At 33.6% G+C, this 15,678-nt stretch overlaps 1 protein-coding gene across 1 annotated transcript in view; it reads right to left on the reverse strand.

Annotated features, from left to right (window-relative positions):
• Window positions 1–15,678, reverse strand: part of LOC136988187 (structural maintenance of chromosomes flexible hinge domain-containing protein 1-like) — a 211,918-nt gene that overhangs the window by 161,635 nt on the left and 34,605 nt on the right. Inside the window, exons 8-12 of the mRNA XM_067286015.1 lie at window positions 8,246–8,406; window positions 2,872–2,962; window positions 1,547–1,757; window positions 1,292–1,475; window positions 1,082–1,205 (exon numbers count right to left, since the gene is read on the reverse strand). Of these exons, the coding sequence (XP_067142116.1) occupies window positions 1,082–1,205; window positions 1,292–1,475; window positions 1,547–1,757; window positions 2,872–2,962; window positions 8,246–8,406 (771 nt within the window). The remainder of the gene's footprint in view (window positions 1–1,081; window positions 1,206–1,291; window positions 1,476–1,546; window positions 1,758–2,871; window positions 2,963–8,245; window positions 8,407–15,678) is intronic.

Raw genomic sequence — 15,678 nt, forward strand, 5'->3', positions numbered from 1 at the left:
CCTCCACTCTGATATCTCACATTTATTCTCTATTAAATGTGTTTTTGGTATGTATTTTGGAGTGTCTAGAATAAATTAATTGGATTTACATTGATTCATATGGAAATAATTACCTCGGTTTTCGTCAGTTTTGGATTTCAATGATTATTTTTGAATGGATTATCAATGAAAACCGAGGTATCATTGTACATTCCTTACTTCCTACCTTAAATCTAACATCATGCAGAAAATCCCTTCTCTTAAATTTTTGAAACTATTTTGTGAAATGAATTTAAGCATAGTTGATCTTGACTAGTACTTGTACTAAAATAATGATGAAACAGATTCTTTGCTTTCAGTAGATAATGAAACCAATCAAAAAAATATTCTTTTGTGATTTATCTTCAGACCCAATCATTTTTTCAATGTTAGGATTTCTGATCATCTTTGCAATTTTTGCTCCTTGGGAGTATGATAATTTTACTATATTTCCAATCTATGTCTGTGTTTTTCATAATGTATTGTTGATTCATTTACAGCAAATGAGCAAATAACTATAACTGCTGATTCTTTTTGCTGCAAACTAGTATTTTAATTTTGTCTTTGAGGAATATCACTTTCTTTAACCTTTTTCTATATTTTGCTACTAGAATCTTTTTGTTTAGCTGACATTGCTGATTCTTAAGTACAAAAGAAAAAATAATTATAATCTGCTTTTAAAATAGTGCTCATAATCATAATGCATAATAATACAAAACACAATGTTTATTATTCATTTAAGTGTGCATGGTCTAATAGTCAACAATATAAAATGCATTAGATGGCATTCAAGATAAAAGCACTAAAAAGCATTTAATTTTCTCTATCTTTTTATTTTTACTTTTTTCCTTCCAGCAATAAGTAAATTTTAGCATCTATAAATAAAAAAAATTGGTTGCAAATTTACCAACCATGATATGCAAAATGCACAAATAAAGAATCCCTAAATATGGAGTTTCTACTGTAAATTATCTGAAAGTTTCACTACAATATTATTATTATATAATTTAAATATTTCTTTCATGAATAAGTGCCTATATCATATATGTATATGCATAATTACCTGTCCACTAATAACTCTTGTAAAAACAGCATTTTTATCTCTTAATTTATTCTCTAAATCTAAAAATGTCAATTTATTTGTACTGACTTGAAAAGAGTCATTTGTCCATAAAACACCTGATACTCTAAAATAAAAAAAATTATGATCAATTTATAAATATTAACTTCAAAATAACTTTAATAGTATTACAAATTATTTTATCTTTCTCACCTATTATAACATTCTATTGGTATATTTTTTGCTTTTTTAGGAGCACTACACCAATCAAATTCATCTATTGTCGTATATGGAATAAGTCTTCCATTCCAGTAACATTCAAATATCGATCTTCTACCTCTAGCCGGACGTGTATCAGATTGAAAATAATCATGATCATCTTCAGGTTCTGGTAAAACTGTTAAACATAAATATTAAAAAATTTCATATATAATTTAAAGTTTAATATCATACCTTAATCATTATTACCTCTAGGATCTGCAGCATCAGGTGGAAATGTTTCATGATCATAAAGAAATGGATGATACCTAAGCACACCTTCTACAATTCGAGTTCCATCAACAGTTGCTTTAAAGTCAAATGTACTTGTTGCAGTACGAATAAACTGTGACTGTAGGTCATCTTCAATATCACGGAGATTGGTAATTTTGGGATTCATTCCCTTTATATACATTTTTACCTATTTAAAAATTGCTTTTGTAATCATTGATTGAAGTCAATTAATAAATTCCAATTTATCAAACATTTTTTGACTATAAATTAAAAATAATAAAGTTACATGATTTATTACCATACACTCAATAAAAATGATGAATAATAATTTTAAAAAATTTAATTTTTTGAAAATAATTTATTAAAATAAATAATAAAAAAATAATTTATTCTATTTATGTGTTTTTAAATGAATATGCTTTCTGATGACTTACTGTGAATTTTTGAACTCTCAATTTTATAGAAACTTTAAAATTTTTAATAAAAAAAAATTATACACATTTTTTACATTGCCCATCAGTGGCTAAATGGATATAAACCACTGAACACTGATGGTTGTAAGTTTGCATCCAATCAAAAGGCTGGCTATGTGGAACTTTTTGGGTTTTTCTTACATATCTAAATAAGGCCAGTTTCCCATAGAATGTCCTCCTGGGAGATACCCGCCTTGGCAAATCATCCATGTATTGCATTACCTCAGCACATCAAACCATTTTTTAAATCACTGAATTATTGAAAATACAAACATTGTAACATCTGAAATTCAGAGTTGGTGAATACCAATTTAGCAATAACTCAAGACTCAACGCTAACTCATGTTGGTAAATAGAGGAACTTTGACTAACACACATCACACCTGGACAGTTGCATTTCTGATTGACACACATCATGATTGTACAGATAACAGATACAAAAAAATACACATCTGCAAACCCCATCATTCCTTTATAAATAACTTCTAATGTTCACTTTAATTTAAAAGATTGCAAAATATTTGAAAGTAATATTTACAAAAAAAAACAGTAAAATTTTTTTATTATTTTAAAGAATTGTAGTAGAAATTATGATTTTAATTTAATATTTTAAATATTTTTAAACTGAAAAATGATAAATTTCACATCATCTCAAAAACCTCACAAAAAAACAAATTAATTATTATAAATTTCATAAATTATACATATATATCAAAATTTTTACCATCATCAGAGATCATTTCTCACAGTTGTTATAATTAAAGAATAGTTTTGAAATTAAAAATGTTTGAGCTTTCAACATCAATAAAAATTTATAGAATAACACACCTCAATATCAATATTTTTAAATGGTGAGGGTATTCTTCCTTTCTGAACAACATTTCCATTTGGTCCATGAACATAATAATGATATATATGCCTAAAATATAAATAAAAATATATTTAACTATAATAAATTCTAAAAATAAATTTCTTTCAGAAAGCAATATTTTATGGAATAAATAAGCAAAGTAAAAGCAAAATGTAAAGTTTATATCAAAAAAATAAAATCATTTTAATAAAACAAGATTCCCACAAAATGTTTGAAGTCAATATTCCTGGCTTTACCTGACCAGTTTTTAAAAAAAATTCCTGACTCATACAATCTCTGTCAATAGCTGTCAAGCATATACTTTGCAAATTTTTGCGAATTTTCTAAATGCAACCTCCACCATCCCCATAACTGCCTCGCTCTCAACTTTTCCTTTAATGATGATGATGATGACTCTCCCGTGGTCACCACCTGGTTGTGATGGGAGAGCCCAGTAATTTTACTGAACCATAGAGCAATGCAGGCTAGAGCACAAGCTCCTGCTGGGACACCCATGCCAGTAAAGTCTATGAGGAGAAATGAAGCTAAGGGTGACCACAACCACATTCTGTAGAGATATTTATCATGGTAGTAACCAGATCAAAGTATGATACTGATTCAGAAGTCGCCTGGGTTAACAAGGTCCATGTTTGTGGGTTAGGCAGACACTCATATTCAAAAAATAGGCCACAGTCTCCCTTGGTTACCGGTGGTGAAAGCAGCACCAGCCCAAGCATGGCTACTGCAATGCCCTCAACAGATGGATCAACCTAGGACTAGTGTTTCTGTGGCAATATATCCACAGATCACAAAGGCTGGAAAACCATGCCAACAGATGAAATGGACAATGGAAATGAATAAGTTTATCATCCATACTTACTACACCATCACAAAACTCAAAACAAACATGACAGCATACAGACAACAACTACACTATAGATTCACACAACAATATCCTCACCTCACTCTCACCGAACAAAGGGTTGTTGATCAAAAAAGAACAATTATACACAACAACCTTATTCCACAAACAACACTTGAACTTATCAAACAACAGGTTGCTGATCAAATACATCAACAGACAGAAACATTTAACATTAATGAAGACCATGTAACATGTCAGGATAATCCAGCAACAAGCATTGATAACAACACACATACAACAACTACCACTAATGATACTACAGACACTTTCTCATCTACCACTGATAACATAAACATGGATTTAGTTAATATGCTCTCACTTATATTTCAGGAAACACTCACTAAATATACAGGCACAGATCCCACACAACGACCACGAATACCAAAAATCAACACGTCAAAGGAAGTAGGAAAAACACTAAATTATGTAAACACTCACTTACTACCACACTACATTCATTCATTTTCTACACTCTCGGACATTCATACATTAGTTTATGCTGGGGCAGTCGCAGTAGTGACACACCATGGTCTGAAAATACAATCGCAGACAGACACACAGAAAACACAATTCTATCACAAGCCTGCCTGGCAGAGAAGCATAGAAACACAAATAAATGACATTAGACAGAAATTAGGCAGGCTGACACAATATGCTAAAAATTACATAACACCCAAATTAAAGAAACAACTCAAAAACATTTTCAAGAAAATCAAAACACACACAAAACACGAACATCACAACACACAGATTACAGAATACATTGATACACTAAAACAAAAACTCGCAACCAAAGCACATAGACTCAAATGATACAAGGTATGTTCACTACGAAAACAACAAAATAAATTATTCACAAACAATCAGTACCAAATCAGTACCAAAACGAACACTGATACACAGCACAGTGTCACACCAACAGAAGAAGAACTCACAACTTATTGGTCTTCTCTTTCGTCCAGTGCTGTTACGCACAATGCTGATGCAGACTGAATCGAGGAGGAGAACAAAAACATGCATAACATACCAACTATGCCCAATGCTGAAATAAATGTACACAACATCCTCTATGCTGTTAACAGAACACACAACTGGAAGACACCTGGTGTAGACAACATTCACAATTTCTAGTACAAAAAATCTACTTCACTGCACCAGGAACTAGCTAAACACCTAACACACATCATCATCAATCCACAAGACATGCCAAAATTTCTTACTCAGGGCATCACCTACATGAAACCTAAAAACAACAATACCACAGACCCCACACAATACACACCAATTGCATGTCTTACAACACTACAAATTATTGATATCCTGTATCGCTAACAAAATATACAAATATGTTGAAGAACACGACATTCTTATAGAACAACAAAAAGGTTGCCGTAGAAATCACAGGGGATGTAAAGAACAGTTACTCATAGATTCAGTCATTCTACGACAAGCACACAAACAACACAGAAACATACACATGGCATATATAGACTACAGAAAAGCATTCGACAGTGTTCCACACAGTTGGCTGCTACGTATTCTACACATGTACAAAATACATCCATCATTCATTGCATTCTTCCAAAACACTATGCAGCACTGGAGAACAACACTACATCTCAGGGTTAGTAACACTTCCATACAAACAAACCAAATATTCATTAAGCAAAAAATTTTTCAAGGAGATTCCTTGAGTCCTCTCTGGTTCTGCTTAGCCTTGAACCCATTATCCAACATGTTAAACAACACACAATATCAGACATGAAAAAACAACACAGTTTACACTGTCACATCTCATGTACATGGACAACATAAAACTTTATGCATCCAACTTCAAAAACAACTTCATCAACTCCTACAAATCACACATTCATACACCAAGGACATACAAATGGAGTTTGGCTTAGACAAATGCAAAATACTTCACATAGGAAAAGGAGTCCTGAAGAAAGAAGATTTTGCACTTGGAAATGGAGACGTTATTGAATCCATGGAAGAGGGCGAGTTCTACAAGTATTTAGGATTCCAACAGGAAGAAGTAACAGAACATACACAAATAAAAACAAAGATTAATTAAAGAATACCAAAGTAGGTTAAATGCTATTCTTGGAACACAGTTAAATGCAAAACACACAGTTAAAGCAATAAACACATATGTCGTCTCAGTACTCACATATTCTTTTGGAGTTATACATTGGACTCGCACAGATCTTGAGCAACTCCAAAGGAAAACAAGAACAACACTCACTAAGCATAAACATCATCTTCCATAGAAAGACTAACCCTTCCATGTAAAGATGGCAGACATGGCCTGATTGACACAGTTAACCTTCACTACAAACAAATGGACACAACACAACATATAAAAAGCATAGACACCATTAAGCAATCGTGGGCTCAAAAGGCATTCCATGGCAAGCATCCTTACAACCTGGCCCAGGATTTTGTTGACAAAACTGCGTCTAACAGCTGGTTAGCTGAAGGAGGCCTTTTCGTGGAGACAGAAGGATTCATTATTGCCATACAGGATCGGGTCATAAATACTAAAAACCACAGAAAACACATACTCAAAGATACAACACTCACAAATGACACATGCAGAAAATGCCACATCATGCCAGAAACTATACAACACATCACTTCTGGTTACAAGCTTGTGGCACAGACAGATTATTTACACAGACATAAGCAAGTTGCAAATATAATACACCAAGAGCTTGCAAGGAAACACAAATTATTAGACATCCATGAACCATACTACAAATACATTCCACAGACATTATTGGAAAACAATACGTGCAAAATGTACTACGACAGAGCCATATTCACAGATAAAACAATTTACAACAGACCAGACATCACACTCATTGACAAACAAGAAAATCACATACATTATATACATATCTGTTCCAAAAACTCACAATGTACAAAACACATACACTGAAAAAGTCAGCAAGTACACAGAACTTGCCCAGGAAATAAGGCATCTGTGGAGGATGGATAGGGTGGTTATTGTACCTGTTGTTCTCTCCTCTACAGGCGTCATATCACACACACTGCACAAAAGCCTGGGAACATTACAATTGAAAAGAAACACATATATCACACTACAGAAGGCCACTATATTGAATACATATTGTTAGGAAATTCCTGAATCCAGACTCACACATTGACACACTTATTTAATTTTAGTTTTGTTTTGGTTGCTATGCCTTGACTCTGGTCCAGCATAGTACACAGCCACCAATGTCAACTGAGAAAAAAAATAATAATAATAATAAGAAACTTTATTGTACTTATTTCACATATGGGAAACTTAAAAGGTATGTATAAATTAGTTTAGCTGTTTATAGACTTTCACAAAAAAATAAAAAATTTTACAAACTTCCATATAACTAATACTTCCATGACTCTCTTTGTACATATCCCAAACGTAGTAATTGTACCACCTTTTCTCAATTAACCAAAATCTGGGTTCACAGATGGTTCCATCTACTGCTTTTTAAACACTGTCCTTCTTAAAGCCATGTTATTTTAGTTCAAAATGTGAAACTAAGAAGTTTCACAGAAATAAAATTTAGTCTCACGAACACAGAAGATGGTGCTAAATAGAACCTTCTTTAGAAAGTTGAGAAATTTACTATGAAACTAGAAGGAAGCATATATATCTGAACGTTACATGTTTACACTTGCTTTTGTTTTTCACAGCTTGCAGAGTTAACAGTAAAAATAATTCAAGTACTTTCTATTGATTACATCAACATATCAGACCAAACAAATTACAAAATCATAAAAGCAGCAATTTACATCCTAATTAGTAGAAAAGACTGTAGGGAGTGGCAGTTGAAATTAAACATGTTAGTAGCTGCTTGCAGCACAGAATGAAATGTGCTAAGCAGTGAGGTCACCATATCCTGACACTAGGCAAGTAAAACCAAAATAAGAGAAGAAATACAGAATAAAAAAATTACTATCAACAAAAGTTAATAAATTTTTCTGAGATTTCCCCCATGTAGATTTTTATCCTTTTTCCCGACTAAAACAGAAAATCCACTTTTCCTGTTTGTGGGAAACCTGCAAACCTTTATTTAAAAGTTTTAAATTCATTTGTACACATTTGTTTTACAATATAGCTAGTAAAAAAAGTTTCCTTACAAAATGCAAACATTAAAAATCCAGAATGCAGTTTATAGCAGAAATATCGCATTCACACAAAGATGTGAAAACAATTAGGCTATAAATAAAATCAATTTTCATATGCAACAGTTTTAATATGAAATTATTAAAATAAAATAATTACATAATAAAAATGTTGCATTTGAAAATTAATTTTACAGCTTAAATGTTTCCATATTTAAGAATGAGTTCTTTCTCATACAGAAATATGCAATTTAAAAATATTAAAACAGAAGTTATTAACTACTTACGCTAACTGAGTACACCATCTATTATAATTATGTTTTAAATAATGAACATGTTCAGGACATATCCCCCATATAGCAGCACATGTAAAGCTTTCTTTTCCAATTTCTTCAGCAATCACTTTCTTCATTATTTCTTCATTAGGTATATGTGAAGCATCGCCCGGCTAAAATTATCAAAATATACTAAATGTTAATATTTTAAAACACATTTTAAATTTTTTCCATCCATATTTTATATTAAATTACAATAAAATATTAAATAAATGATAATTTCATACAAATCTCATATGTTAAATTATGTAACTTTTTAATTATTACTGAATAAGTTTTTCTTTATGGATTCTTAATGAAAAAAAAATCATTTAAATTTGAATAACAATTTAAGTAAACAAAATAGTATTTAACAGGCATTACTTCACAGTATACTCTCTTCAGTAGTACTATATTTTCACAAATAATCTGGAAGTTTCTTAGAACTAAACCCTATAACAATATTATAGGAAGAACAAACTTCTTATTCTAACTTTCTGAAAATGACATTTACTTAGATCATCTCATCAAATAATAAGATACATTACACTATAAGAAAAGACAATAATTCACAGATAGACACAAAAGAACTCTCAAAAAGGACAAATTTAAAGAGATGTACAACATATTTTTATATGCAAATCCTTATAATTTTTCATGACAAAATCAATAATTTATTAACTCATCTTTGACTCATCTTAACCACATACAGCACTACATGCTATTTGTGACCATTCTCTGAATGGTCACAAAAGTTAAAGTACAGAGAATAGGCACTCCCATGAGTGCCTATTCTCTGTACTTTAACTTACTGTATTTAACTTACTGTAGTTAAATCTATCAGAAAGATAGATTTAACTACAGTAAGTTGTTTTATAAAGATTTATTCTGCCAAACTTAACAAAAGTCTGACAAAGTATTTGGTAAGTAATTATTATTATATGCTTTAACTTGCTATAACTCTGCTTTATAAATTTTATAAAGTAAAGTTACTTCCCTACTTTATAAATCACTGTTACTGTGGAACCGGTGCTATTAGAAAAGTTTACTACTAACAGAGATACAAAAGTGGGCAGTAGGTATAAAAAAGTTGACTACCCCAGATCTAGATTATGAGTGGAGCTCTAAAGCTAAGAGGCATATTATGGAAATAATATCCCACTACTGAAGGCTTCTTCATGAACAAAAGAAACATCTATCGACTCTTGACAGGTACATCACCTAGACGTTAAAGATCCACAGTCCTTTATTTAAAATCCAAAATTTTAATAAGACATAAATTTACATAAAACACCATATATCTCTAATAATATCATTGAATAAAACTTCAATATTGTTCTATTTATATTTGTATTTTAATATGTGACAATTCATGTAATGTTAAGATGACTCTGTTCAGCACTTTTGTTTAATGCTATAAGTTCTAGGAGTTACGAATATATCCTAATACCCTATTCATACTGTAAATTTTAAGCCAGCTAAAATGACTAAGCCAGCTTAAGGTATGAAATATGAACAGAACTGACTTAACGTTAAGCTGGTTTAACTACCAACAACTGGCTCAGCTTAAATCGCTTTCTCAAAGAAGTTCAAAATAATGGCGGAAGCAGATGTACAAATGTTCAAACAAATGATACTCTTCTCTGTTAGCATGTATATGCTGCTTCGGTACAAGAAGTTTAAATAATATAAATTTCTGTCAATAATCCATTCTTATCACAGTTCTATCACTAAAGTGATATAAACATTGAGAGAATTGTGCTACCAACAACAACATCATCACTGATAATAAATGTTAATAATTCCTAACCAACATATTATGTATTTTAAATAAGTTATTTATATTTTAAATTACTAAATATAAATTAATTTATGATGATTTATGAAAAATAAGCAAAAGTTTGATTTTATTTAAAATGTAATATTAAGTACACCCACTTCAGGGCTAAATGAATAATTCGCTTTAATTACCTAGTGTGAACAAGTAGTTGATCTTGTTTTTGACAATGCGATTTAACTTAATTCTGCTTAAATCTTAATCCCGCTTAAAATGTACAGTGTGAATAGGGTATAAGAATCAATGGAATCTTACTGTATTCTAAAAAGTTTCAGGTTACACATTTATCTAATTTTGTGTGATTTTAATCATTTCATTATTTTTAAACTCTCTCTTTCAAAAAGCCATTGAGTGATCCAAACAAATCATAATTAGAACTGATCAAATGCAAAACTAGAATTGTATGAAGGCTGAAACAATAAATCCTACATTACATTGCTTTGAAAACTCCACTGACAAAGCAAATATTAATAAAAAGTATTACTAATATATAAGCCGTTGCATATGCATGTGAATTCCTTATAACTCCTGCAATTTTTGTCCAACCCAGATGAAATTTTGGTTATATTTGTTTTATATTCTGACAGAAAGTACAACCTACTTATTTTGTGGAAATAATAGCTATAGAATAGATGTTTTATCAATTTCGGATTGGTGATCATATTTATGTTGCAGTGACATCAGTGACCTCGTGACGTACATGGTTGATGAGAAAACTTCCCTTAAGTTGCATTTTTAAATATTTTGACAAATGGCATATTTTAAACTTACTTCATTAAATTTAAAATTTAAACTTTAGAAAAAGATAACTCACTCGTGTCACTTCCATAACAAATTTTTTTAAAAATCTTTTCCTAGTGACATGTGACATTCTATTATCCAATCAGAAGTAATGATATAATGTGAGGTTAACCGAGGGTAGGAGATGGAGGATGATTCCTATCTTCTCTACCTCTTAACGGCACAAGACCTTGAGGTCCGACCTTGGTTGTCGAAAGGATGATTAAGGCTTGAGCGGTCAATGATTAGTTACGGATTTGGGATCGTAAGATCCGGTTTACGCCAGGAACTGACACCAATCTATCAAACTTCTCGCGGATAGATACGCGTTTTTCGGAAGCATAAGATGCCGATGATGAGGGTAATGGAGGAAGAAACGCACACTCTTCTAATATTAAACAAAAATACCCGTTTATTTTGTAATTAATAGGGAATACATCAATTAACGTATTTGGAAGTATTTATATCATCGAATCGAATTATTAAACCGCGTCTCGAGTGATTGGAGAGAGAGAGTTTACAAAACATCGCGAGCAGGATAAATACCTTAGTGATCCGGAGATTTGTGATCCTGAGATTTGCACAAAGTCCGAGGAACGAGAGTTCGCTTGAAAATAAGAGTCAATGGACTGTAGATAGATGGGATGGACGGCTTCAACGGCGGGAGATGATAATCCACGACACACACACTTATCAGTTGTCGAAACTCTGTCTCTCTCTCCCTCTCTGCGTCATCTTCGTTCGTTTTTCCTTTTATTTCGGGATCTTGGGTTCGAGATTTTGTGAAGTACGTCAAGGGTGGAAGTCCTTTTTGACCAATAGTGAATTACATGATATAATTATTTTTCAACAGTTAACTCATCTTCTACAAGGAAGTATTACCGTGGGAACGATAGTTTATGATTAATTTTTTACGAGAAAATTTGTCGGTGTTTTTCCGTTTTTTTGTTTCTGTGTTTGATTTAACCCTAACTGTCGAAAATCGGTTGGCAAATAAAATAAAATTTTTAATCGAATCTCATTATTCTTATATTCGAACCTTCACATCACCGCGGACTTTCAAAAATCAAGCTTACTCCTGATGAGCAAGCTGGATTTTTATGAAACGGATGAGTTAACGAAGTTGTTCCGGCTCTCTCTCTCTCTTTTTATATATATTGTACCGCGTTACAGTATTATTTCCCGTTGTGTTGGAAGTTGTTGACACGTCGCGATAACGTTGTTGACAATTCGTTGTTAATTACTCTCTCTCTCTCTCTCTCTCTTTTCTCTTTATTTAATAACTCTTTATTTAATTTCTTTATTTAATTTAACACATTTAATGTCTCTTTTTTTTTAATAACACGTTTTTGACATGTTTAGTGACGCGCTTAGCGTGATATTTGTTTGTAAGAAATTACGATTTAAAGCGGTAAAATATAGTTTATTATTATGCAAAATTTTCAAAATTAAACAAGGTTATTGGGTAAAGTTAAATTTATCGAGTTCATTATTGCGTTCCCTCTTCGGTTTCTTGGGATCCTCTTTTTGTGATTTTGGGAAGTTGGCCATTATTTCCTTCTTTAATTGGGCTGGCCTTTCGTTTAGGAATTCGACTTCGTTTAGGAAGTGGGAGGACCCAAGGTCGATCCTCTACTGGGCCTCGACTCCTCAAGGCGTAAGATGTAGTTGGTTGTTCCTCGATAGAGGGTGTAATCTCTGTTTCTTGTTCTTCCTCAGATTCGGATTCAGATGAAGACTCGAGTTGAGATTGTGCCATTTCTGCAAAGATAAATTCGTCCCATGGATCAATGGTGGAAGGGGGTTCTTCCGAAAGGGAAGGTTGTTGGATAGTCGTGGTAGTCGAAGGTTGGTTTACAAGTTCTTTCTGGTCGAATTCTTGTCGAGCAATAACATGTTTGAGACGATTGGCGTGCACTTGAATTTGTTTCTTTGTATCTATATTTTCGATGATAAAATTGACGGGACTCAATTCAGTTACAATTCGAAATGGTCCTGACCACCTAGGTGCTAATTTACGTTTTAATCCAATAGGTATGGTAACCTCGTCGAGAAATACTCGGTCGCCTACATGATATGTGGGTATTTTGTGAGTTTGTCGATGGTGTATTTGTCTTTCTTGAGCAGCTTGCTCGGCATGTTTCTGTGCTACCTGATGAGCTTCAGCCATTCGGCATCTAAGTTCTGATGCGTAGTTGTCGGTGACGTCATATTTCGTTCGAGTGGGGCTGGTTACAAGGTCAAAGGGATAGGTTGGATCTCTCCCATATAATAAAAAAAAAGGACTGTCGTTGGTAGATGCATGAATGGTTGTGTTATAGGCAAAAAGGGCATAGGGGATCCATTCATCCCAGTTTCGCTGATCCTTAGCGACGTAATGGGCGAGGATGTCGATTAAGGTTTTATTGAATCTTTCTACTACTCCATTGCATGCAGGGTGATATGCTGTAGTAAGAAGTCGTTTGATTTGTAACAATTCGCACACCTCTTTAAACATTTTAGATATCAAATTAGGTGCTCGATCAGTAAGTAGTTGAACGGGAGTTGAGTGTCTTAAGACGATATGAGTAACGAAAGCCTTGGCTATAGTCTGGCTTCGGGTATCTGCTAAAGGTATAGCTTCGGCATAACGGCTGAAATGGTCTATAAAGACGAGTATATATTTGTTCCCTTTGGTAGTAATAGGTAAAGGACCTATGATATCCATAGCAGTTCGTTCAAATAATCGTGTTAAAGGAGGAAATAATTGTAATTCCGCCTCTTGTCGCTTGTCCTTTCTTTTTTGTATAGCGCAACGTTGACAGCTTTGACAATAAATTTTGATATCTTGTTTCATAGTAGGCCAGTAAAACAATGACTGGAGTTTTTGTTGCATCTTCTGAGATCCTAAATGACCTCCTATAGGTGTATCGTGATGGATACGTAGAATGTAAGGGATCAGTATAGATGGGATGACTAATTGATTTACGAATCTTCCTTGTGGGGAAGGAAATTCATGATATAACACTCCTTCTTCGTCGAGGAAATAGCGTTGTATGTCTTTTGCGTCATCTCCGTCTTCTAGACGTTGAATAATAAGTTTCCATTTCTCCTCTCGTCTTTGGAATTCCCCGATTTGTGATTTTGAATAAATGGGGTCAACATCGTTGACTGTAGAAATATGTCGGACAGGGATTCTGCTTAACGCGTCTGCGTTTTTATGACAACTTCCTGCCTTATGTTTAATATCGAAATTAAATTCTTGTAAGAAAATGATCCATCGGGCTATTCGCGAGTTTGTTGAAGAGTCCTTGTTGCTAATTAACCATCTCAATGGTCGATGATCTGTAATTATTGTGAACTTTCTCCCATATAGGTATGGTTTGAAGTATTTTGTAGCCCAAACTACAGCTAAGCACTCTTTCTCAGTTGTGCTGTAATTCTTTTCGGGTTTTCGGAGTATCCTACTAATATAGGCTATAGGTTTTTCTCCATTTTCATCCTCCTGGGATAAAACTGCTCCTATCGCTTCGTTCGAAGCATCTGTCGAAAGTATAAATGGAGTCGCAAAATCAGGAGATTTTAAAAGCGGAGCTGAAGTGACTATTTCCTTTAGCCTTTCGAAACTACGTTCCTGTTCTTCTCCCCATTGAAACTTGGTATCCTTCTTCAGTAGATCAGTCAGTGGTTTTGCTATTTTAGCGTATGAATCGATATGTCGTCTATAATATCCCGTTAATCCTAGGAAAGACTTAATGTCGTGTACATTTGTTGGCCGGGGAAACTGTAAAACGCATTTGATTTTATCTGGATCTGGTCTGATCCCTTCCTCCGAGACGTCGTGTCCGAGGAATTTTATCTGTCGCTGAAGGAAGTGACATTTTTTTGGTTTTAGTTTTAGTCCTGCATCTGCGAGTCTTTGGAAAATCTGTTCTAGACGAATCAAGTGAGTTTGGAAGTCTGGACTGAAGGTCAGTATGTCATCCATATAGACCAGACAAATTTTTCCTTTCAGACCGTGTAGTATAAAATCGGCAGCCCGTTGCCAAGACGCGGGGGCTCCGGAAAGTCCCATTGCCATACGATTCCATTGGTAATGACCGTCCGGTGTTGAGAATGCGGATTTTTCCTTGTCTCGTAACCCCAACTGCCAGAAACCAGACAGGGTATCCATGGTAGAAAAGTATTTCGCTTGCCCGATTAGGCTAAGTGCTTCTTGCACGAGTGGTAAGGGATAAGGATCTGTCTTTGTTATTTTATTTAATTTCCTATAGTCTACAACGAGACGCCATGTTTGATCACGTTTTTTCACCAGGAGAGCGGGAGCAGACCAAGGTGATTTCGAATGTTCAATGATACCTTGGTCTAAAAGTCCGTCGATGATTTTATTCATTTGTTCCCGTTGAGCATAAGGGATTCGATAAGGTGGCTGATATATGGGTGTAGCGTCTCCGGTGCGTATTTCGTGTTCCACGATCGGGCAGTATCCCAAATCATAGTCGTTGACGGCAAATACATGTTTATATTTATATAATAAGTCTAATAAAGGTTTCTTTTTGTCCTTTCCTATGTTGGACCAATCGAATAACTGTCCAAATTCTTGCTTGTTTAGAATTGAGGTAGAGGGTTGGGCGTTAGTGATTGGGTTGATGTTCGGAGGTTCTGTTTCTTCTACTGCCTCATGGAAAGTTCCAATGCAGTCCCCTTTTGATAATTTTTTTGGTTGAGTAGATAAGTTCGCTATTCGAACTGGGACTTGACCGTCCCTTGTCGTTTTAACTACAGAATCGACTCCCACTACATCTTCTCG

Source organism: Centruroides vittatus, unplaced genomic scaffold (assembly GCF_030686945.1).
Source record: "Centruroides vittatus isolate TY-2023 unplaced genomic scaffold, ASM3068694v2 scaffold_324, whole genome shotgun sequence".
Taxonomy (NCBI): Eukaryota; Metazoa; Arthropoda; class Arachnida; order Scorpiones; family Buthidae; genus Centruroides; species Centruroides vittatus.